This window comes from Nothobranchius furzeri, chromosome 2 (genome assembly GCF_043380555.1).
Source record: "Nothobranchius furzeri strain GRZ-AD chromosome 2, NfurGRZ-RIMD1, whole genome shotgun sequence".
Classification (NCBI taxonomy): Eukaryota; Metazoa; Chordata; class Actinopteri; order Cyprinodontiformes; family Nothobranchiidae; genus Nothobranchius; species Nothobranchius furzeri.
Genome location: NC_091742.1, coordinates 72,634,930 through 72,659,992, shown reverse-complemented (window position 1 = coordinate 72,659,992; position 25,063 = coordinate 72,634,930). Strand labels below are relative to the sequence as shown.

Below are 25,063 nucleotides of genomic sequence, written 5' to 3'. Positions count from 1 at the left end.
ATCAATAAATAACCCTTTTAGTCAATTTTTGATGTTCTCTAGTATTATAAATTGAGATTAGAAAATATCAGGAGTCCTCTGACTCTGAAAAGTGCTACAAGAGCTGGATTATTTTTATATATAGTTTAATTTTCAAAAGTTGAACATGACATCAGACATTACGTAACTGTTTTGGATTAATAAAAGAGGTTTTATATTAAACTAAAGTCTTCCAGCATCACAGCAGAACAAAACTCACTAAAACAGGCATTGGAATATAAATTCTCAAACTTTCTCTGCTTGTTTCAGATAAAGCTTATTTAAGAATAAGCAATAATAAATAAATAAAAGGCAAAAAAACAAGCAATGAACAAGCTGTGAAATTTCTACCAGGTAAAAATCTAAAAAAAAAAATTGACATCTATGCTCACAAAGAACAAAAATTTTTATTCCATATATCCTCTGTAGATGCTGTAGCAATCTCTTGTGCAGGGATCGATTAGTTTAGTCTGCTGTTTAGTCTGGACGTTCATTTCTGGTCCTGGAGAAGTGAGCATGTCTTATAGAATGTTCCATGTTACATGCATAGCTCGTAAATTAAATCTTCTAATTTGCTCTCATTTGGGATTATAACGTTTTAGACTGTGCTGCTCCAGCAGGTGGTTTCCTCCAACTTTATCAGAACCCTCACAGAACATTAGCGGCGCAGCTACAAGCCAAACTATGTCCACACGACTAAACTGTTTGGTTCCTTATCTTCAACTACACCATTTGCTTGTGTCCTCCATCTCTTTTTTATGTCTCTTACTTTTATCGATCATGTAACCTGTTACCTGCAGCAGGCAAACCTACAATAACATTAGCTGTTAGCAGAGTAGCACTGTTCATATCAAAGGTGTACCAACCCGTTCTCATAGGTCTATCGAGGAAAAGTAATTTCAAAATGTATTTTGCTATCATTTTGTCACCCAGCCCTTAATACGGTACTCAATCAAAACACATAATAAAAAAATGTTTTCAAAGACTTTCATTTTATTACATTTATATTTATTTTTGAAAATAAAATTCCTAGCTGACCAATGTATATAAATCTAAAAACAGCCTTTTAAAGTTTTTAAAGAATTTTTTTTGTGTGCAGTCTTTGTAAATGATAAATATGCTGGTGCCGACCCTTGGTGCACTGATTGAGAACCCCTGCTTTAAAGATTCTCTAATAATAAAGCCTTATTTTTCCTAGAAGGGGGAAAAAATTTTCACACAAAGATCATTTTATGATGAGATATGACCTCTTTATGGTAATTATGGTCAATTCTACCAAACTGAAGAGTTGTAGTCAAGTTATGACCATTAATGTCGATCAGCCGAGGTGGCCATCTTGAATCTGATTGACTCCAGAGTTATTCAGTTGTTGATGTACATCCAATGACCATTTTTTGACAGTTTCTTTAAAAAGTGTAGTTTTTTTTTTTAGATTTTAGGCTAACACCCAAAAATATTAATGACATTTTAGCAGCTGATAACATCTTAATTGATCATGTTTGATTGGTGGTTTCAAAATGGTGGAAAACCACAGGTGTAATACTCACCTGTTCTGTTACTCATTTAATCAAGTATGACTAGTAAAGCATTTGATAGCCACAGTTATGGTCCCATCTCTACATCTACATGTAGTTATAGACTTTTTCTAGCGTTTTAGTCTAAAATAGATTTATAATAAATCACATGAGCATTCAGGCTGCCTGTCTTCAGCACCCTGGAGGGTTTCCGGTGGAGTCTAAAGACACAAAGCCTCGGCTCCTAGCTGGAGTGGTGCAGCAGGTGCTTGCAGGAGGCCAACATGGGGCCTCAGGTAATTCTATCTAAGATAAGGATCACTTTAGGTGCTGCTCCACTAAATCTGTATTTCAGCGTACGTCTGTTTTAAATGTTTTAATTACTGCAGCTAAGATTGCAAATATCATATGTCACCAACATGCTCCGACACAGATAAAGTGCCGGTCTGATTACCCCTGATAAACCATTGGGAGGGATGGATGTTCCTCTCTCTCTCTCTCTCTCTCTCTCTCTCTCTCTCTCTCTCTCTCTCTCTCTCTCTCTCTCTCTCTCTCTCTCTCTCTCTCTCTCTCTCTCTCTCTCTCTCTCTCTCTCTCTCTCTCTCTCTCTCTCTCTCTCTCTCTCTCTCTCTCTCTTTTCACTCACTCCCTCACACACACACAGTATTTGTTACAGGTTGTGTTAGTAAAACTACATGCTAAGGCTACAGGTGATTTATTACCAATGACATGAAGTTTTAGCACCAAAACCAATAAGAACCTTATCTTTTTCAACAATAAATTGGAGTTCACTTATCATTTGCCCAATGTGTGAGAAGCATTGCTTAATTTTTGGCAGCACTGAACTGTTGTGGCGTTGATGAGTAATTTTTTACAACACTCAACGCTCTGATCACTGCGTTTATTTCAGCTGTAAATACTGGTGTGATGGATCCTTTCCAGTCTGAATGGGATGTTTGTGTTGGTCTGCTGAAACATGAATTGGTGCATGTCTAGTACAGACATGGTTACATATTAAAACGTAGTATTTGGACTTTGTCCTCATATGAATGCGTTTTATGTTATTAAAAGAACAGATGTCTCAGTTCCCTGATTCGTTGTCAGGTAGCATCTCGTTTGCTCTGAATATCACCAAGAAAACTAGAAAATCAGTGGGTATGTCATAAATACTGAGAATGAGATGATTTTGTGTCTGAGCGTGTGCTGAAGACATGGGAGGGACCTCCTGCAGGGCGTCCATCCCCAGGAGGTCACAAAGTATCTGCTAATCAAACGGCTTCAGGGCCGTGATGGAATTAACCTCCTAAGTCTTTTGCCAATAAAATCCATAGCTCTGTAAATATGTTATGAAATAAATCCTAATTGGTTTGTTTTTGTACCTGCAGCTGTCCCGTTTCCCCCAAGCCACCGGCTGACAGCTAAAGAGGTGTTTGACAGCGATGGGAAGCCCAAAGTGGACGTTCTGAAGGCTCACCTAACCAAGGAGGGCCGGGTGGAGGAGTCAGTGGCCCTCAGGCTCATAGGAGAGGGAGCCTCCATCCTACGTTCAGAGAAGAACCTGCTGGACATTGAGGCCCCCGTGACAGGTCAGAATCAAGATAAGTCTGTATCCTCAAACGCAATTTAGATCCCGCTATGACCCAGTAGAGCTCAGCTGAATCATAGTAAATTTGAAAAACCCTCCCTTCAGTCACAGCTCACAGGATTTGGACTCAAGGTTTAAGGCAACACAGAAATGAGCAAATTATAACATTTTAAGGGAAATCTGAAACTGCGTCTGAACTAGAACAGGCCATGTCTGGTCTGCACAACGGTTTGTGGCTGCACGAGGCTTGTGGGCTGCTTGGAGGATGAAGAGGATCTGGCATCAGCGCTTATACCCTGGGGAGCACGTGGTGTCGAAAACCGAGTCCTAGATGAACATGGTTGATTAGGTGCAGACAGGCATAAAAACAGTCCACGAACTAAAATCGTGACACTCAGAGTACAGCAACCATGGTCCTCTTCTCTCTGATAGCAGGGCTGTGGCCATTTAATGACAAATACAACATTTGCAAGGAAGTTTCTAAAGTGTCTGAAAAGGTTTTCAAAAGGCGTCTGGAACCTTGCTCAGTCTAGTTGCCTTGACAGCTTTGGGAAGTGTTGGTGACAAGTTAGGGTAAATAGCAAAAGTAAATTACACAATAATCAGACCTAAGATAAATCTGAAACCATCTAGAAATCAGATCTGTAAAAATAAAAAGACCTTTCTTCGGTTGTGACTTTTTTCACGTTCCTGCTCTTATTTTGTTCTTCTATTGAACAGCTGTTACCCTTTCTTCTTCTGTGTGTCCGTTTTCAGGTTTCTGCTCGGTTACTCTGAGCCAGTTAAAGGGATTGGGATGTTGACTGGAGCTGTTTTCACATTAGAGAATATCTGGATTATATGCAGAGAAATGGTGCATGGTTTTTCCACAGATGCTGTTCACAAAAGCATTTCTCAGCTGGAGATTCTGTGCTTCAGATGCATTTTCTCAAGAAATGCACCAAAGTGACTCGTGGGCAGAGCTGTAATTAGCTGTAATTTTTATCACCGTTAGGTGTTTTTCTCCTCCTAATCTGTACCCTACCTTGAAAAAAAAACAACATTCTGAAAGAAAAATAAAAGAATGAACTTCTCCTGCATCCTGATTTCAGTTACCTATAGTGAACAAAGATGTCGTCGTCGATGCAGTGCTTCTATTGTTGTCCTCCTCCCTGGTCAAGTGTGCTGTTCCTCCATTAGACTTTCTGATGAGGCTCTTTGATGTTGGTTTAATCAGAGGCAGAGTCCTACTCAGGGGATCTATGGCAACCCATCATTTCTAAATACAAGATCATTTCCACAGTATGGTCCAGAGAGGACCGTGTTCACATTTGGCAGGAAATGTACTCACTTAAATTCATGAATGCATGACCCTCGTGGGCCTTCAGTCTCTATTAAGGCCATCATGCTGAGAGAATGTTTGGTCTGGCTGTTTTGAGACAATCAGCAGAAAAGTTTCCCTAGATTCTGTCTGTTTCTTTTGTTAACAGATGTTTACATGCAGATGATTCACTGTGAGATTAGTAATTGTTAAGATGTGCTGCCAGAAACTCTAAATTCATTCATTATCTCATTAAAGGTCAACTTTATTCATATTTATAATACATTTGCAGTGGTCTCTAGTAGGAATGAATGCCTTGTAAGTCATACTCTGGGGAAAAAAAGCTCAGGTGCACCAGTTTGAGGACGAAGAACTCAGCCGAAGGTGAAAGTAGCTTTAGACGACAGGCATTGGAGTCTTATTTCCTCATATTTGGACATCTTGCTTCTGACTGGATAACAGCAATGCAACTCTACCACAAACTCAGCTTGCTCTGCAACATTGATGTTTTATCTCCACAAATAACACAATCCTGGAGGAATTCTGCTGAGTGGTGGAGTTACTAATGCTAACTGTTAGCTTCTGCTAGCTGAGATGTTCTCTGCTGTTTCCTGGACACTAAACCAAGTCAAGACAGGGGAGTCTATGAATGTTAGGAGACAGTGTGACATATATCTGCCAGGATTTTCTGAACCGAGCGTTTTTCCATCTATTTTTTATCAGAATCTGATGCAGGAAATAGGGTTAAAAGACCATTCTCACCTTCAGCCTGCATGTTAAACTCAGAGTGACTGATTATTTTAAAAAATAATAAGTGAAAAAAGGGTTGTCAGTGAGCCTGCTCTTTAAGATGAGCGCAACCACGTGGTGATTAAGGTTGGATAAAGGAGATTCTTAAATCTTACTTTATAGAAATGCACCGATTATTGAGTAGATGACTTGAATCTGGTGATTTTCTGTTTTGTTTTATTTTGTTTGAAAGGTGACCAACAGATTCTACACTCTTAAGTCTTCCTATCTGGGGAAAATGTTTTGCAACATCTTAAAGACGAACATAAAACTGAAGTTACAAGAGATGTTCTTTGGATGTCTGCTGCTCATATTAGTGCTCAGAAACATGAAGTCTGAGGATTTCCCTTTATAGGATCTGCCGACAAGTAAACAGATGACATATTTAGGTTTAGTTCCCTTTTAGAAATGCATTGATTCTGGATTTTAGAGCCGATTAACTCCTCAAGATTACAGCTCTGACCTGCAGATACTGATTTTGAATTATACCAGTGTATCTCAGAACTGTAATTAACGCAATCCGACACTTGAACTTGATCTTTAGGATTCTGAAAGATCATGAAAGATCTGCATTTATTTTTTCTCATTTTGCATGCTTGCTTGAGGCTTCCGTGGCGCGTTCATAAACAAAAATAAAATTGGCGAATCCCCGATTAGGCAGATCCTTGTTGAATTTGAATTTTCCATTCACTGTAAAAAATTATTTACGTATTTATTCAAGTGCATCTCAGTAACTTCTTGATATTTGCAATTACCAAAAACAAGCATGAATACAAGAAATAAACGTAAACAAATGAATGAATAAATAAATAAATATTGAATTAATTTAAATATTGTTTGCGAATGATAAGAAAATGAGGAATTAACAATTTTAGAATTTTTTTTGTGTTTAGAGTTTAAAAATTTTCAGCAACCCCCACCACCACCAGCCCCCAAAAAGGTATGATCTCACCACCTTCCTGAATGGCCATAGTTCAGAGAAATAGTTTCATATGATGAGCTAATGGCTCGTCTGAATTTTCCAGCAATTTGTGCAACAACTGCTAGTTTTTTCTATAATGTTTTTAGCAAACCTTCAGACCGCTGGTAGTTTCATATCACTGATATTTTGGCAGAAACATGAAGAGAATGCTGCAGGACCGGGCCTGCTGGATGCATCACAAGTGTTACATTGTGCAGATGATACTCATGCTTTCGAACAACCGGAGAACTCTGTGTAATGTGAACTTACAGGTTTTTAATAACATTGCCTAAACTGCTGTGACACTTTGTGACCCGCTGGTTTGACCCAATCAGGGTTAGTTTGAGTAAACATCCCCTAATGCCGACTTTCCCTGCTCTCGTGTTCTTTCCAACTGTCCAAAGCTGTGTTTTGTGTTTTTATAGCTCTGGTGCTGGAGGAGCCGCTGACCCTCCTCCTGTTGTTTCACACAGAAACAGTGGACAGCTTCTGTTGTGCGTGCTCGCCGTAGATCCCGAGGAGCAGGGTGTCTGTTTGTGTTCATCCACGGGTGTGTGCGAACGCAGCAGTGAAGCACTTCTTGCCCTCCCACTCGGCAACCTCGTCTCAACCTCTTCTCCCACTCGCTCGTCTTTTTTCAACAAGAGTTTCTCTTCGTCCTTCTGCTGCCGCAATCCCTCACACTTTCTCTTCCTCCCTCAGTTGGTGTAACTTTCCACTCATGAGGTGTTTCTGCCCCTCTCCGTCAGCCATGACACGTGGTCAGCAAATTAGTATGTAAATATTTATCATGGATGCAAAGCGCCATGACATGTCAGCTATCTCTTTCTCTCCCTCTCTCTCTCTCTCTCTCTCTCTCTCTCTCTCTCTCTCTCTCTGCAGCTCACGCTTGTACACTCACTTCCTTGTTGGTCCAGATGGCAGGTGGGGTTTTTCATGGGTGACAAACGGAGCTGGCTGAGGCTACTGAATACAAGCTGCTCCCTTGGCCTTCACTAAAATCAGCCTTCAGGAGAGCCTTAATACCTCATCACCAAGCAACAAGCTTTTACGCTTCTCATGAGTGTCTGAGTGTGTGTGTGAGCTCCAGTGACAAATCTGCAAAGAATTTGAATCCCTCTTTACTAGATTTTAAGATGCTATACATACAAAAGAAAAAAGAAAAAATATGATTGGTGTGGTTCTCTTGCATTTGTCTAAAAACCTTTGACAATAATGCGGCTCGGACCGAAACCAACCATTGGGCAATCGGGATGCAGGGTGAATTTTTGACAAGAAGTTTTTATTTAGTTTTAGTCTGTTGACTAAAATTCATTTTTATTTCAGTCACAATTATTCATCCAATTGAAAAAATTTGTTTTACCTTTCATAGTAACGTTTCGAACACTACCGCGGGTTTTGCATAGTATTGTTTTTGCTATCTTTTGTTTTACTATTAATGAATATTATTAATTATTCACAGTGTATGATTAGTTCATGTTAATTTTACAGGTATACTTTAAATTTATTGTTTCAAACTTCTAATCACTTGTTGCCCTTGTGGGAGCAGACATCTGGACTTGAACCGCCAGTCATCTGGACAGAAACCACACCACATTTGGCGGCTTGGCCTGTGATTATGTTTGTGTTTAAAAGCTAGCATGTTTTGTACATTTGCCATTGCAGCTGGACTAGTTCCACAGGTTGCAATCATTGTATCGTACATATGCATTGGCACTTCCTGTTCTGCCCTACTTTGATAGGGAGATGTTTCCAGAACGTACCCAACCTTATCGTTATTGATGTTTATGCCTGATGGTAATTTTGGGAAAATCCACATTTGGCTGAACCGGAACTGCCAAAGCATGTGTTAAATACATATATGGCATCCTGTTTAACTAACCTACTAGCCACATTTTTGTGACATGATATTTTTAGAAGCACTGAGTAGTCTAAAACTTTTAAATGTGAGAGGGCACATTTGCCGTCGCTGTCCAGGCGGTCTTTATGTGGGAATATAAAGACCTTGGTCTTGTAATTTCCTGTAGACACATTTAAAAAGTGATTCTGACTAGACCTGGATAAGAATGGCAGCTTTATGAGCATAAGCATAAGTGTGTTTGCTGTGTGCTGCACTTCAACGATAGTAAATCCCTACAATGGCTTTTCATGCAATTCCTATAATAACAAATATACACTTTGATGGTCATTAGAGCTCCTGAGTAAAAAGTAAAATGCCACGTCCAAACGCGACTCAGAGCTGATCTATAGCATATCGTTCCTGTTTCTAGTCCTAACGTGTGAGCATCACAAGCTCACAGTCTACAGTCTGGTTCATACAAAAAAGACATAAATAAGACAATATAACGATTTCAAACATGCATTTCATTATTTTTGAGGAAAAACAGATCTTTCATGTGAATCGTATGTCAAAATCACAATTTTTAGGTTAGTCCTAAAAGAAAAAGTATTTTGTTAATGATGGGTATTTATAGTAAACTAGAACTTCCCAAAAGCTGTATTGTCCCTTAGATCTATAATAACTGCATCTCTAGTCAAATTTGTGTCTGCAGAAAGGACAGTAGTTTCTTATTAACAATGCCGTCACACCGCTGCAATACTGTGTGATTGAAAATGTTCTTCTGAAATAGGGAAGTAAATAAAAAAAAAACACCCTGAGGGCATGAACATCGAGAAATTTCATTCAGTGGTTAAACCACAGTTTTTATTACAGAGGTGAATTCCTCCACATTTGTATTCAGCCTCTCTGAAATGCTCCTTTTGTACACATTTCCAGCCATTACCTAACATTATGGAAACTTTTTTTTGGCATTGGATGACCTGTTTGTAATTGCATTTTACAAATGGTCTCAAATTTTATTTTAGTTTGGCCTTAATGATGACCCATCTACTGCACCTCCCCAGAAATGTTTTTTGGTTTATTTAAAATATTTTAACATAAAAACCCAACGGAATTCATCCACCATGTCAGTAGGTAAATAAAAGGTCCACATCAGTGACCAATCAAAATACAAGGAATGAACAGTCTTAGATTAGCTAAAGATTGTCCCAAAATCCACATTTGAAAGATTTCCTCTCCATTGATTGATTGATTGTCGTTTTGGCGGTGGCACAAAGCGGACACAGAGATGTTAGATTAGCATCATTAATGTCATTCTTTCTCTCATAAACACAGAGGCACCTACAGTGGTTACGGAAACTATTCAGGCCTCCTGTAAGTTTTTCACTCTTCGTTATATTGCTTCCATTTGCTAAAATCAATTAAATCTATTTTCTCCTCATTATTGTACACACAGCATATTGACAGAAAAACGTATAATTTTAGAAATTTCTGTAGGTTGGACGATGAACGTTCACTGTAAAAAGAAACTGTTAAAATTTAACCAAATAAATTAGTGTAACAATTTGCACTCAGTTTATTTGAATACATTTTAACGAAAACATTCGAGTAAATCTTAACTAATTATTATAGCAAAAAATCGCCTGAAAAGGGGTGTTAAATTTTAACACATTTGTTACATTTGTTTTTAATGAAAAATATTAGTTAAATTTTATACATTTCATTTACTGGTAATTATTTTTAATAATAAAAGATTAACTAATTAATTAACACATTATTAATTGAATGGATTAGTTAGATGTTATAACATTTTTTACATTTGTATTTAATGGTAAACCTTAGGTAAATTTTATACATTTTATTTACAGGTAATTAAATTTATTAATTAAAATTTAACTAATTAATTTACACATTATAAATAGAAAAAAAATAAGTCTAACTCACATATAATTACTTAAATAAACGAATTATAAAAAGATTCCCACAATACTTGAATAACAATTTATTAATCAAAATAAAATCCAAAGAGCTTTTGCAGGTTTAACAGGTTTACCAGAGCTACACTAAACATGAAATGAAATCTCAATTATGTAAGAGCATTTAGCATGCTGTAATACATTCCCTTTAAATGGAAAATGGTAAATGGCCTGTATTTGATATAGCGCCTTCTAGAGTCCTGGAACCCCCCAAGGCGCTTTACAACACAATCAGTCATTCACCCATTCACACATACATTCACACACTGGTGGGGATGAGCTACAATGTAGCCACAGCTGCCCTGGGGCGCACTGACAGAGGCGAGGCTGCCGAGCACTGGCGCCACCGGTCCCTCCGACCACCGCCAGCAGGCAACGTGGGTGAAGTGTCTTGCCCAAGGACACAACGACAGCGACAGACTGAGCGGGTCTCGAACCTGCGACCTTCCGATTGCAAGGCGAGCACTTAACTCCTGTGCCACCGCCGCCCCGGTAAATGTAAGTGACTTGCACGAATAATTCATTTAAAGCCAATACAGCAGCACCTAACTGTAAAGCAATACACTCTGGCCAACAGGTTTTTCTTTCAAGACTGCTGTAAACTGGTATTTCAAAACAGGCAAAGCGGAACCTTAGAACAAAACTGTGTACTCAAAATTTGTTTCCACCTTGCTCAACCAATAACTGGACATAGCTGAACAATATTTGTGAGGTTTAGTAGAGCCAAAATAGGGCTGCTGTACTCTTGTTTTGTTTTCTCCATTCCAAGGGGGTGCAATTCGCTTACCAGATAAGCTGGATATTGCCAGCCAACATAACAGAGAATAATTTTAAGTAGAAGAAAATGTACATGCTCATAGTCTATGTTGGGAGATCGGCAAGACTCGTCAGATATAACTGCCAACCTCCGATCACTGAAAAATATGAAAAAAAAAACGCTCGATCCGATCTCGGAATTGGGACATCCTTTGTAATTGTCATACCTGTAAGTCTTGGAAGAGCTCTTCTTTGGGTTCCCCAAGGTAATCAATGAGGCAGCAAATGACTGAATCTCTTCTTTTCTGAACAGTCTGGGCCTGCAAGAAAATATGTTTTAGGAACGAGTATAACAACCTTAAAAGCTCATACACACTAAAATGGAAAAACACATTGAGAAATAAACAAAAGCTTGCAAACTTGCTTCACTTGTATGTTTTCACCATTCCACAAAAGCAAATTCCTAGTAATGTGAGACTCTCACTTACCTGGAACTAAAGCATGAGTCTAATTCTGATTAAATGTTTGAGAGCTGCAGCTGCATGAAGATGAATCCTGCTACTTTCTCTGACAATAGAATCTCATATCAACAGACACCTGACCAAGGACACCCCCTTAACAAACCCTAGTAGATAAAATGAAGCGTAAAATGGACGCAAATTAGTCCTTTAGTGTTCAAAAATTGCAAAAATTATCAAAATCACTAGGAATTGAAAAATAAAAGATAATTGCTATTGGATTAAACATAACAGTTACTGGAGTCACTCACTGTTAACTGCTATGAACACAGAAGAACCACAACAGAGACATCCAAGTCTGTATGTTACGTTTAGACATGAATTTTATCCACGCACACACATACACACAACAGAACTTGTGAGACCTGAAACAGAGAACTGAGCGAGAGTGGATGGAAAATTCACCCCCCTTTTGAGTTGATTCGATTTTGGTCATCAGATTTATGGGTTGTAACGTCATCCAAATTGGCGGAACCCTTGTGTAATTTGATCTGGTTTCTGTGGACCCACTTATAGATCTTTGTTTCCTTCGGTGATCTTGATCTGATACACAATCGGAGAGAGTTATCAGGCATAGACCTGACCACTTCGGCAAAAGTTTCTTAGCCAGTTTACCAGATGTTGCTTTTGTGTGACCGGAATTAGGAGCAAAGATATAGAACCAGGCCTCATCACCCACGTTGAGTTCAGAATGTGAGGCCTTCTGATCATAATAAGCCTTCCTGCCCTCAGCTGATTTCTCCAGATTTGTCTGTGCATAAGAAAACGCTGCAGGCAGATGATTCTTCAGGTCCTGCAAATACTGCCTGTTGGTGTAAGCCGTAACTGCACTGGGTTGAACTGACTGATACAGCAGGTGAAGCGGCAGAGTCATTTGTCTACCCGTCATCATTTCAAACGGGGAGACGCCTATAGACTCGTGAGGAGTGGCCCGTATGGCCATAAGGACCAAAGGAAGCTTCACATCCCAGTCTCCGTGATTAGAGGGCACGTATTTCTTTAACATGCCAACAACAGTCCAGTTTATTCGTTCCACCTGGCCGGAAGACTGGGGCCGATAACCAATGTGGAAATTGGCCTTGACACCCAACATCCGTCAAAGATGTTCCATCACCTCAGAGGTGAAATGAGTTCCCCTATCCGTGTTAACACGTTCGGGGACACCGAACCGGGAGAAGATGTGGTTCATCAAGAGGACAGCAGTTGTCTGAGCCATGCCGTTAGGTGCTGGCAAACATTCAACCCATGTGGTGAATGCACAGGTCACGGTCAAGAAGTATTTGTTACCTCTGCTGGACTTGGTCAGGGGCCCCACCCAATCAAATTGCAGGTCCGACCACGGTGTGGACGGCCCTCTGCTCTGAAGAGGAGCTCTGTGGATGGAGTTAGATGGTTGAAATTGACCGCAAACCAAACAGCTCTGGATGTAGTCTGAGATGTCTCGACGCATCCCCAGCCAATATGCAACCTGGCTCAGGGCACCGAACGTGGCCTTGACACCTTTGTGCCCAGGTGAAGGAGAATCATGAACTTGTGCTATCATAGCCCCCCCCACACACACACACACCCCCCCCACCCCCTCCCCGGGACTGTGGTGCCACAAGGACAGGCGATGACGGAGGCTTGGAGACATGCATTAGCAACCCTGCAACCATCATCAGCGTGACACGAAAGAGAGCATGGAGAAGAAGGCAGATGAGCTGTTGGATCAGAAAGGTACAGGATCATCCTGCTGATAGCAGGATCCTGGGACTGGAGGCTCAAAAGGTCCTTTTCAGAAAAGACAGGTTGAACAGACACAAAACCATCAGATGGTCGAGGGGTGGGCGCCTTAGCGGCCTGAGCTCGAGTCACGACACACACATTGGGTGGGTCTGACCGAGAGGACACATCATCAGGGAGCCACAAGGGGTTAAAAGACCATGGGGGTACCAACAGCTGCACCTTGTTTGGCAAGAGAGTCCGCAAGATCGTTCAGATCCCTATCAGTTCCAGGTACCTGAGAATGACCTTTGATCATAAGCCAATAGATCTGCATGTCATGTGATGTTATCAATAGATAATGGGCGCTCTCAGAGTGTGGTACCTGAAGAGGGCCCAGGTTCATACAGTCGTGGTAGGAGAGGCAGTGGAGGAAGTTTAGCTGCGTTTGACATCAGACAGACACACGCAACTAGCCAAAGATACTTTGTCAGTCCTGAAAACCGAAACAAAGAATGTTTAGGACAGTAGACTGGTGTAGGTGCGGCTTCGCGAGTGGTTGGCACAGGTGAGCGCTCTGGAGGGCCCTCGGTCGACGTGCAGGTGCAGTCAGAGAGATCAGGGTCAGCCAGTAGTGGTACAGGGCGACAGTCAACTCCCGACAGTCAACTCCCCCTTTGGTAGGTGAGTCACCAACCTCAGGGCTAGAGGTCACCAGCGCCAGCTGTAGTGCAGCAGGGTCAGTGATGTCATCATCCCCCCCTTCGGCTGGTGGTGTCCCCACCGCATGCTACTGGGCATCAGCCGGAGTCTCAGTGCCACCATCAACTCCCCCTTCGGCAGGTGGTGTTCCCTCTGCAGGGTGCGGAGTCTCAGGTGGAAGTGGAGTGTCACTGACCTTGGAGGCTGTGGAAGGACTGGTCACCCTCAACACATCAGAGGATGGCTCTGATGGAGGCATTGAACTCAGCACGGAGCATGCAATTTTTCCATGCTCAGGGTCAGGAGGCAAAACGATGGGCAGGGGTTCTCCAACACCCGACCAAAGTCCCCCCTTTTCCAGATCAACGAAAGCTTTAAAGAGCTTCAAGAGGTTAACGCCGAGGATCAAAGGAATGGCACTGCGCTCACAGATGAACACGGGGTGCTCCAAAGTCAGAGGACCAATGGTGAAGTGGAGAAGTGACCTAGATGACAAGATCATGTCAGAAGGAGAGAAAACATGCACAGTCACTGCACAAGGAAACAGTTCTGGAGGTCGTACACCTCCCCCTGTACCCCGGCAGAGGCGGTTGAATGTAGACCGGCAAATGATTGTGTAATCTGAACCTGTATCCAGGAGGGCGTTGCACCGGAGCGTATGGCCCACTTGCACGCACGCCATAGGCTTACCGGCTCTCCCGTGAGACAGGAGGCGTCCCAAGAACAGTTTGGCGGACTCGACACCAGGGGGCGCCGGACCATCGTTACCTGAGGATGAATCAATCATCAGTTCAGCTGGAGCAGAGATTTGGTCTACTTCCTGAAAATCAGAGTCAGAGGGCTGTTATCTGGCTGCAGTGTCTCTCCCACATCTGGAAGCAGATCAGCAGAAGAAAGGGTTAAATCCTTCCCAAAATAGTACTCCATAGCCTGGACTCTGTCATCCAGATTTTGGAGTTTCTGGTTTATATTGGAAAGCTGCTGCTGAATGTCTCCTTTCATTTCAGTTAGAAAATCCATCAAAAGTTTATCTCTATCTACAGCCATCTTGGAGATGCCACAGAATGCTTAATTTTATTTTAAATTAAGTGTAAATTGGATTTAATAGCTTTTGTAGAAGCTGCCGGTACCAGATTGAGGAAGGAATCTGGTCAGAGGGGAAGTGCCAAGAAGCTCTTCCTGTCCCCTGAATCCTTCAAAATAAAAGGACTAGCTTGTCAGCTGTTCTTTTAGAATTATCGGCATGAAATCAATGATAATTTAAACCACAAAGTTAATCCTGGAGGGATTTGAGTGGAGACGCTGGTTCGCTGCGGCAGATTGTTGATAGAACCTGAAGAAGCTTCAGTGTTATATCTCTGCGCTCAAACAGCTAAAGGCTAAATATAGCCACGTAAGCGTCAGGCCGTCATCAGTTGATCAGGCGTGTAGGTAATAATTCACAAGGGAATTAACCTCTTCGACTACGGCATACCTTCGAAAGGTTCTCGGTTATGTCCGTAAAGCGTTGAATTTAGCTGAATTCTCGTTGCTACGCTTCTTCCGTGTTATGGCCTAAGACTGGCGTTGCAGCCAGGGGAAGCCTACGGGTATTTAAATACACGCTCTGAGTCGGTCAGGCGACTCAGCTTCAGGTCTCTGCCTGGCAAAATCTGGTATTAGCATTGGAAAACGTCCGGTATCACAGCGGATACCCAGCGGACTAACCTCGGTTGATCAGACCTCGGTTAAAGCTGATTAGCTCTGGTGCTAAATCAGAGATGGCTTCAGTGCTAAGTGGATCAGCGTTTCCTGTCCATGTAAAATAAGCCCACAACAGTGACAAAACACATTCAGATGAACACACAAATTTTACAAAATGACACTCTTACGTCTAGGAGTTTAGAGTAGTTGAAAGCAAACGCTTGATGATACAGACTTGGTAACCAAATAGGTTCTCACTTTGTCTCCTCCGGAGAGGAAGTTACAGAGACGCACCCTTCAAAATAAATCCTCCACTCGTCGTGGGCTTGGGAGAGGAAAAGAGAGGAGCTGCACAGCTCAGCTTTTAATGGGTGAGAAAATTACCACGACGTGTAAATTGATGTGAATAAGACTGGCAGGTTACGTCACTAAATGTAGCGTAGGCAAATTTATGACTTTTATTTGTTATGACCAGGAAGATGTAATATTCTATGTAAATATAAAATATTAACCTGCTAGGTCTTTATTGTAATTATCAGAAGATTCTTTATTGTAATTATCAGAATATTCTAGGTTTTAATTCAGAAGATCTAGGTTATTACGAAGTGTTACCTAATCCCTGCAATAAAAAGTTCCAATCTTCTGGTTAAAGGTAGTATTCAAAGATACATCAAATTGATTTCATATTTTCTATGGAATCTCACCTTTGATGGTTTCCTACATAAGATGTAACTATTGATCCACTACAAATTCTTACTTTCAAAAACCTGACTCTTTCTGTCCCACATTTGGCAAGTTGGAATCTGGTCACCCTACTGGTATCAGTTTGGCCATACGGCCTGCTCTAGGAAGGGTTCTGGTTGTCCCAAACATCTTCCATTTAAGGATTATGGAGGCCACTGTGCCCTTAAAAACCTGAAGTGCAGCAGAGATGTTTTTGTAACCTTGGCCAGATCTGTGACTGGCCACAATTCTGTCTCTGAGCTCTTCAGACAGTTCCTTTGACCTCATGATTCTCATTTGCTCTGACATGTGTTGTGAGCTGTAAGTCTTCTATAGACAGGTGAGTGGTTTTCCTAATCAAGTCCAATCAGTATAACCAAACACAGCTGGAGTCCAATGAAGGTGTAGGACCATCTCAAGGATGATCAGAAGAAATGGAAAACACCTGAGTTAATGAGTGTCAGGGTCTTGATACTTTGGACCATGTGATATTTCAGTTTGTCTTTTTTTTAATTAAATCTGCAAACATTTGTAAATTTCTGTGTGTTTCTGTCAATATGGGGTGCTGTGTGTACATTGAGGGAAACATTTTATTTAATTGATTTTAGCAAAGGGCTGCAAAATAACAGGGTGAAAAATTGACGGGGGTCTGAACACTTTCCGTACCCATTGTAAAACAAAGTCTTTAAAACTATCCATTCTGGTAATGGTTCTTTAACTATATCTTAATTTGTGTGTGGAACGGAGGAGCAAGTTCTCCCTTTTTTTAAAGTATCTGAGCAGTCCATACCAGAGAATGAATCTTTGTAGAGATTGCAGATCTATCATTACACCGTTCTCACATCCAACATCAGAGAAGCTTCAGGGTAAGACCTTCCAGTCTCTTGAGGTAACTACATTTTCTGTTTTAGAAAACTGTCTTACTCCAACTTTATCATTTAGAGTTAACCCAACTCTTTAAATCCCCTCTATAAATCTGACATTTTATTATTTATTGCTGCTGCTGTGCCTTAATATTAGCCTTATAAGCGCTGCAGACAGATTGCTAGCTCCATCTCCGCTCTTGCATAATTGCACTATGTGCAGGATGTAGGCTCTGAGAGAGAGAGTGAGGCATCATAAAACCTGGGGTATTGTTATCTCTCAATCAAAATACAATCTGGCACAGTCTTCATGGCTGTGGCTTTCAGTCACTCAATGAGCCCGGCCTTTGGAGTGGCCTGTGTAGGTTCTGAAGCCAGGTTGTGTAATGCCCACCACCCACTCAGTAGCTACTGCCCGCCGATGTGCTGCTACTCAGGGGGATCACTTTAACACACAGGCAGTAGATGGCCAGAGCGAATTGTTTCTCACTCCAGATAATGTACTCCCACCTGCTGTTCTTACGTGGGTTTCGTTTCTCACCTCGTTTTTTTATTTTTTTGTTTTTTTGGTGTGTGTTGTGTGACAAGAGGGAGGGAGGCAAAGCATTTTTGTAGGTGTACTGGAAGAGAGTGATGGATGGATTGTGTTTGCTGTGATGAAACAGAGCCCCGAGCTGCCAGAGTGAGTGGTTGTTTCTGTTTGACTTACATCGATAAACGTTGTCCACGCTTGTACAGATGCACATAGACAGCATTTCACGGTCACCATCACATCAAGTCTTTGGCCAGTAATTTAACTGTCACCATCACCGTGTCATCCTGCTGTTGGCTCCTCAATGAAGCCTTCCAAGTGGCTTCAGTGGAGTTATATAAACTTTGAGGATATTGTGTCTCATTGTAAAAGTGTCAATGTTTTTAAAAGTCGTGCTGTTTTTACAGGACCATAGCGTTTGCAAAACGGGATTTGCCGCAGCTCCCTTGGGAGGATAAAGGTCGTTTATAAGATCAGACCGTGGCGGTAATGTGGCGTAATCGTGGCAATTTTATAAAAGATTAGGTGATGGTGGCATAAAGGGGGTGGTCTCTGCGCTGCCGCAGACTTCCATTTGTCTTGGACATAACTTGCTTTTTATTGTGATTGAACCCGTGATTGTTACGATTTTTTTTTTAACAAGCAGCTCCTAAAGGTGTCTGTCCCCATCCGTCCCTGTGCAGTCTCTGGTGATCTGAGCTTCAGCTCTAACAGAGAGGCTCATAGACTGCTGCGGCGCTCCAGTTTGCCATCTCAGCTGATTTTGCCTGTGTTTACTTTCATTTTCAATAAGTTTGACAGCTGGAGCTCAGTAATAACTTCCCACGTCATCATGACATCTGCCTCTGTTGCGCCAGGGCGCATACGACAGACCATTACCGCAATATTACTACCAAGCGAGGCGTAACGAATGCCGCAAAATTTGCGCAACGCCATGCCGGCATGGCGCATATAAACATACCATTGTGGTAATATTACGCCGATTTGCCGGCACGGTGTGTCTTTTAAGAAGGGCTATAGAGTGCAATGGAAGGGATGACTGGTTTTTAAGGGCCTGAGGATCTTTATGATCCTGTTTCCAAGAGCAGTGTTGCTTTGCATTGTTGCCAGTGGTGATGCTGGTATGGTCCTTTATCAGGTCAGCAGCAGCTTAGGTTGTGTTTTGCTTTCTTCAGATATAAAAACCGCAATTGTTGAACAGATTCATTGGGATGTTTCCATAGCAATGACCAGCCTTAGCGCCACATAACCCTCTGTAAAACCAGATGGGGATGTAGGATATCCAAGTATTACGATTTCCTCTTTGAAAACGCAGTCATACTTATTTAAATTAGGAGTGAAACTGGATTAAAAATTAAATTAATCAGAGGCTTTGTAAATAATCTAGATTAGTCACATTTTAGTTGTTCAAGAAAATGTGCCTATAAAGCTTTTTTTTAATTAAAAATATTTTTTTGAGGCACAGAGTCAAACAATAGACATGGACAATAATTTTGTAAACTCAAGCTCTTTAGTTTCTAAAGAATAAAACACTTTCACAATGTATTTGAATTCAGATCAATAATGAAATTGCAGCCTCGAAACAACATGCAATCTACCGTTTGTGGTTTTCAGAAAAATTTTTTTTTACATGTTAAGAGAAGAATCACATTGGTCAATATGTCCATCCCTCAAATTTACGTTTCTTTATTCAGGTAATATCAAAACATGTTGAATGTTTGACTGTCTGATGTGTTCTCTGAAACACTGCATGCATGTGGATTGTTTTGGTACCGTGCCTCGTCTGTGACAGCGGGGGAGGGGCGCACTCTTCATTTCGTAATTACACACTGGCTGCCAGTCAACTCGTGTTCATTTCAAAATTCTGGTTCTGGTTTTTAGGGCTTACATGGACAAGCACCATCATACATTGGTGATCTTCTCAGTCCCTACTCCCCCAGCAGGTCCTTGAGGTCCAGTGATCAAAGCCTTCTGGTTGTGCAGCACACCAGGCTAAAGAGCAAATTTTCTAAAGCTAAAGTTGTTGCTAATTCAGTTCGCCTTTGTGAGAGCTTTACTTTGAATGAAGTTGGCGTTAGGCTGCACACACTTCCATGCACAGTTCCTTACTGGTAAACCTTTCAGAAAACAATCTCTGGACATACATTTACAGCTGATTAACTACCAAGGTTGACCTGATTAGCTAGATGACATGAAAGGTGGAAAGCAAAACGCATTTTCTCCTGGAATACTAGGCTTTTAACTGTAAAAATCATTTTACTAAAGGAAAATTCACACCACCATTATTTGGCTAAATCACATTTCTTTGTCTTGCCCCAAGTTATACATTTCTGTGACCCTTAATGTTAGTGTCTCCTTGTACCAAGAAATGTAACAAGAGTTTGTGACTGAAATATTTCATTACACAACCAGAAGGAAATAAACCAATTGCTAAATTCTTTTAAGCCCTCTTCATACTGGATTAAGACCATGTCAGACCTAAACCGACAAGACAATCAGGCGGGGTACACCCAGGACAGAGAGCCAGTCCATCGCAGAGCAACACAGAGACACACAGGGCAAATAATCACACACACACTCCTAAGGACAATTTGGACAGACCAATCAACCTAACAGTCATGTTTTTGGACTGTGGGAGGAAGCCGGAGTACCTGGAGAGAACCCACAGGGAGAACATGCAAACTCCATGCAGAAAGATCCCAGGCCGGGAAGCGAACCCAGGACCTTCTTGCTGCAAGGCTACAGCTCTAACCACTGCACTGCGCAGCCCCCAAAGTAAAAGATACAACCTTCATTTCAAATCTAGTACTATGACAATGCTTAGATATTAACATTATGTTGTAAGAGAGCAACACTAGAAGGAGGAAAAAAATACCTGACTTCAAACCTCAAGATTGTTATTGAAAGTCATTTTCCTGCTGTAACTTTGCAATATTTTAAAGCAGTATTGTTCAATTTTATCAATTTGCAGTAGAGATTTACAACCAATCCAAAATAGATGAGCATTGTTGCAGACTTCCATTGAATGGAACAGAGAATGATGATATCTTAAGAAATCCGGCAGAAACAGAAAAAAAAAAACCTCCAAGGTTTCTTTTTGAAGTGGATTCAAACAGCAGGGCTGCCAGCTTTTGAACATTTCAGAGTGAGATGGGGTCATGGGGTTGGGAGCGGACAGTTTGTCGACCCTTAATTACATTTTATTTATTTTTTTCTACTCTGTATGGAAGAGAATTAGAGCCACTGACAAGAAAAAGAAAAGAAAAGAAAGAGAATTCTTACATTTTTCTCAGAATTCTGACTTTTTTTCCTCAAAATTATGACTTTTAATCTTGGAATTCTAACAGGGAATTCAGCAAAAAAGTCAGAATTCTATTTCTTTTCTTTTTTTTTCTTTTCGGTGGCCTTAATCCTCTTCCGTACCTTTACAGAGGGAACTGACCTTTGTTTAATACAAATTTTCTTTTCGTGAGGACAATTTAACATCCAACTCTCCTGAACTTCTTCACATTATCTATCTATCTATCTATCTATCTATCTATCTATCTATCTATCTATCTATCTATCTACCTACCTATCTATCTATCTATCTATCTATCTATCTATCTATCTATCTATCTATCTATCTATCTATCTATCTATCTATCTATCTATCTATCTATCATCTATCTATCTATCTATCTATCTATCTATCTATCATCTATCTATCTTATCATCTATCTGCAGTAAAGAGTTATAGCTACATGTCACAAATGTCACAGAGGAACTTTCAATTATAATTAATATTTTTTTTTATTTCATCTAGGGGTGGGCATATCATCATGTCATTCATAATATTGCCAGTTTTTATGTCCTGCCAAGAAAAAAAATCTAACATGTTAAGCTAACTTCATGATGTAATTGCATCCACTAAACAGAGGATTATGTTCATGTGGGTCATTAGCATGAAGTTATTGAAGTTATCAAAGCAAACATGGCTGGAATCTCAGTTTTACCTGTAATCTGTGTCTCTATAACCCCTTTCAGATAGACATTCTGGAATATGTGTGGACAATTCAGTCCGGTTTTCGGAACTGTGTTTCCAGACACACCACTTTTGTACCGGAACTTGTCCTTTCGGCTGCCTTCACACAGCAGGGAAAAGTTCCAGATGTCTGGGGGGGACATAGTGCAGCGGGCGTACATGCGTCATTTACCCAAACAAAGCCATTCAGTCAAACATGGCAGACGAAGAGATAGAATTCCTCTCACTCGTCGGACTTATGTTAAACATAATTCTGCGCACACGAAGACGCATAAGAGACCAGGATGATGAAGCTCAATGGTTAAAAGGAATCACGGAAGCGGTGTGATGCGCTCCGTCACGCGTCTAGAAGACTGTACCGAAGGAGGCGAGCTGCCATGGTTCGCCGCATGCTACAGCAGCGGGTTATCTAGGTGTGCACAGCATCCCCCGGTCCCCTCCTCCTCCCCCTCCTCCCTGTCCGGAACTCAACCTCACCAGTCTGAAGCAGCCACCTTGTCCGTAACAAGTCCGGACCTGTTACTAGGGGCTTTGACCGGTTAAATTACAGAAAACGTTATCCGGACGTTTGTATTCAGACACAAAGGTCTTACTGACGGAGTCTGGAACATTTTCGTTTTTCATGGCCTGTCTGAAGGGGGCTTAAGTGTGTGTGCTGCTGTAATGAGTGGATGTCCCTACTGTGGGACTAATAAAATTTACTCCATTCTATTATATTAATTCAAATCAGCCAGTAGGAAAAAAAAAACGTTATAGGAATTTTGGCCTTTCCAGTCTTCCGTACCAGTAACCTGGTTATGGAGGAGGGTTCGTCTCAGAAACAGGAAAAACACACTGGTGAAGCGGTGAATTAAAATACTAGGATTCCTAATCTTGTAATTCACTGCGTCACCAACTAATGTAGGAGAGGGAACATGTGAGTGAGTCACCACGGCAGGAAGCCCAGCTTGCTGTGAGCGGGGATCTGTGGCTGATGAGCAGTAGCGGTTTTAGGCAAGGGCAGACAGGGCAGTTGCCCGGGGCGGCATTTTTTCATGACACAACAGGGGTGCATAAGCGCTGAGTAAAAAATAAAAAAGAAAGAAATCTGCGCCACACCGAGGTTGTCTATTCTATCAGTCATATCACAGTGTCTGGATTGGAAACAGCAAGTTGGCGCCCCCTGCAGCTGCAGGCGCTCCTGCTGACTGAGAGGGTTCAGGTGGAGAAAAAAGAGGAAGGGGAGGGGTGTGGCGGGGGAATTCACCTCTGGGTCTTTCCCAAATGAAATGAGCGGGTAGGGGCTGAATCAACTGTATTAACATGGCTAAAGTCAATCACATCTTGATGTTCTTCCATTTAATGCACATTTCATTCATAATATAAACACAGGCCTATCATTCTTTCAGGTTTTTCTGAATTGAGTGAAATGACCAAATCAAAACAGGAAAAACAAAACGATTTTGTGGTCACCCCCCCATCAAGGTTAAATTGTTTAGTCCTGACTAAAGGAAACTTATTGAGTCAAGAGCCAAACAGAAGAGATGAACATAAAAAGGCTAAAACCACCAGGTGCCCGATTCAGGAAAAAAAAAGAAAAAAGAGGAGAAAGATAAAGGTATGTACACTCTCATGATGCATGTTTTTCATTTTTATAACCAGTTAACTGGGATTTTAACGGTTAAATTCGGTCAACTAATTGCTAACAGAGCTAATAGGGCTGAAATATTGAAACGAATATTCAAATGGTTCGAAAAAAGTCCTTGAATCGTTTTTTACTGATTCAAACTAGGATTTGTTAAATGCTCACTGCAGCCTGTGGCCTGCCTGAACAACAACAAACACATGTTGATCATGTTCACATAATAATAAAACAACTCTACAAGCAGAAGAAAACTCCCCAGTCACCACTAACTATCCTGTTTATTTATTGCAGATGGCTGCACTGATTATTTTTACATGATTTGTTCTGTAACAGTTGGCATTTTTGGTAGTCTACAGTTTTTTTAATGTCAGTTTAAATTACAATTTCAGAGGCAATTCTAAAATATTATGGATCATGATAAAGATCTATTGGAGATCTACCCCAACTTTTGAACTGCTCTGCCAGTCACTGTGGCTCAAGCTGAGAGGAGCTTTTCAAAACTTGATCAAGTCATACCTGAGGTCAACTATGTTTCAGGGGCGGCTCACTAACCTGGCTCTGATTAGTATCAATCACTCAGTAGGGGAGCAGATTTCATATGATGACATTATTGATGACTTTGCATCAAGGTTGGGTTTTAATTTTAGTTTGTGTTTTCTGTTCTAAGTGCAATGCTGTAGTGATTGTCTTTAGTTTGTTATGTGTGAAACATTTTTGCTATTTAGAATATTTATTATATATTATGTTCCTATATTCTTAATATTTAGTTATTGTTTGTTTTTGTATATTTGATTCTATATATTTTGATACAGTATATAATGTATACTGCTTTACATTCTGACAACTTCATGGTAATTAATGTAAATATGTGCAAAATGAATGTTCAATAGTCGTTCTAATAAAACATGCCTGTTTGTAGAAAACATGCATGTGTTCGTGCGGGGGGGGGGGGGGGGGCTCAAAGGGGGCCTCGCCCGAGTAATTCCATGTAGAACCGCCACTGCTGATGAGTGAAAACAAAAGAAAAACATTCGGGACTGAAGATTCGTCAACATCGGCTGGCGACTGCGACGAGGCTGCACTTCTAAATAAACCATGTCATTTTGGCGGTGCGCGCAGCTGCAGCTCACGGTTCTTGGAGAAAGAACCGGGCATTCCCATCCCATCAACAGCAGGTGGAGCTCCCCGCTCCGCCCATCTCACATTCAGAGCGGAAAAATCCCATCAGCTTGCATTATACAGATGGGATTCTGTGTGTGAATTAACGGCAGTTAAATTATTATTATTATTTGTGTGCATGTTGTTCATTAGCTAATGCTATAATTAATATCATGTTTTTTTTTCGTAAGCCCTACACACTGTGCGTGATGCGCGTTTGGGGAGTGCAGGCGGCGTGAGAGCATGTAAAGAGGGTCAAATGCGTGTGTCTCACTCAGTGTGTGAGAGTTGGCAGCCTTGAAACAGCTATGCAGTGTGGGTTTAATAAAAGATGAATGGTAAAGTGGAGGTTTACGATCCAGTCAAGGAGAGCAGATTCCCTCAGTTTTCTCAGGAGGCTCATAACTTGAGATAATTGCTCTCAAACGCTGTCCTCCTGCTTCCTCTAATTGGGTAGCTTTACGTCACTGTTTTCCCCCTTTCTTGCACAGATTCTTATTGTGTGTCTTACTCCAAGACCCAGTCCATAAAGCCTAAGGAAAAAGAAGCTTGCGTCCTTTTCAGATTAGATTAAAATCGGTTCGCCCTTTTGTTAAAGATGCAGTTGGCTGATTTGTGTTTTCTCAGAACGTAAAGACATCAAGGAGGCTGTCATTGGATTCAGTGAATATTTTATTTTTTGCTAGTAGTTTATTACTGCTGTTCTTTAAAAGATTACTTTTTTCTAAACTCAATTTAAAGTCTGTAATCAGAGCTCTGTGAGTGGTAGTTTTTTTTAGCTCAGTGAATGAGAAAC

At 41.1% G+C, this 25,063-nt stretch overlaps 1 protein-coding gene across 6 annotated transcripts in view; it reads left to right on the top strand.

The window, feature by feature from the left end:
- Positions 1 to 25,063, top strand: part of LOC107376893 (protein phosphatase 3 catalytic subunit alpha) — a 152,430-nt gene that overhangs the window by 60,603 nt on the left and 66,764 nt on the right. For all 6 annotated transcript variants that reach the window (XM_054747545.2, XM_070547887.1, XM_054747546.2 and 3 more), the window contains exon 2: positions 2,918 to 3,118. In XM_054747545.2, the coding sequence (XP_054603520.1) occupies positions 2,918 to 3,118 (201 nt within the window). The remainder of the gene's footprint in view (positions 1 to 2,917; positions 3,119 to 25,063) is intronic.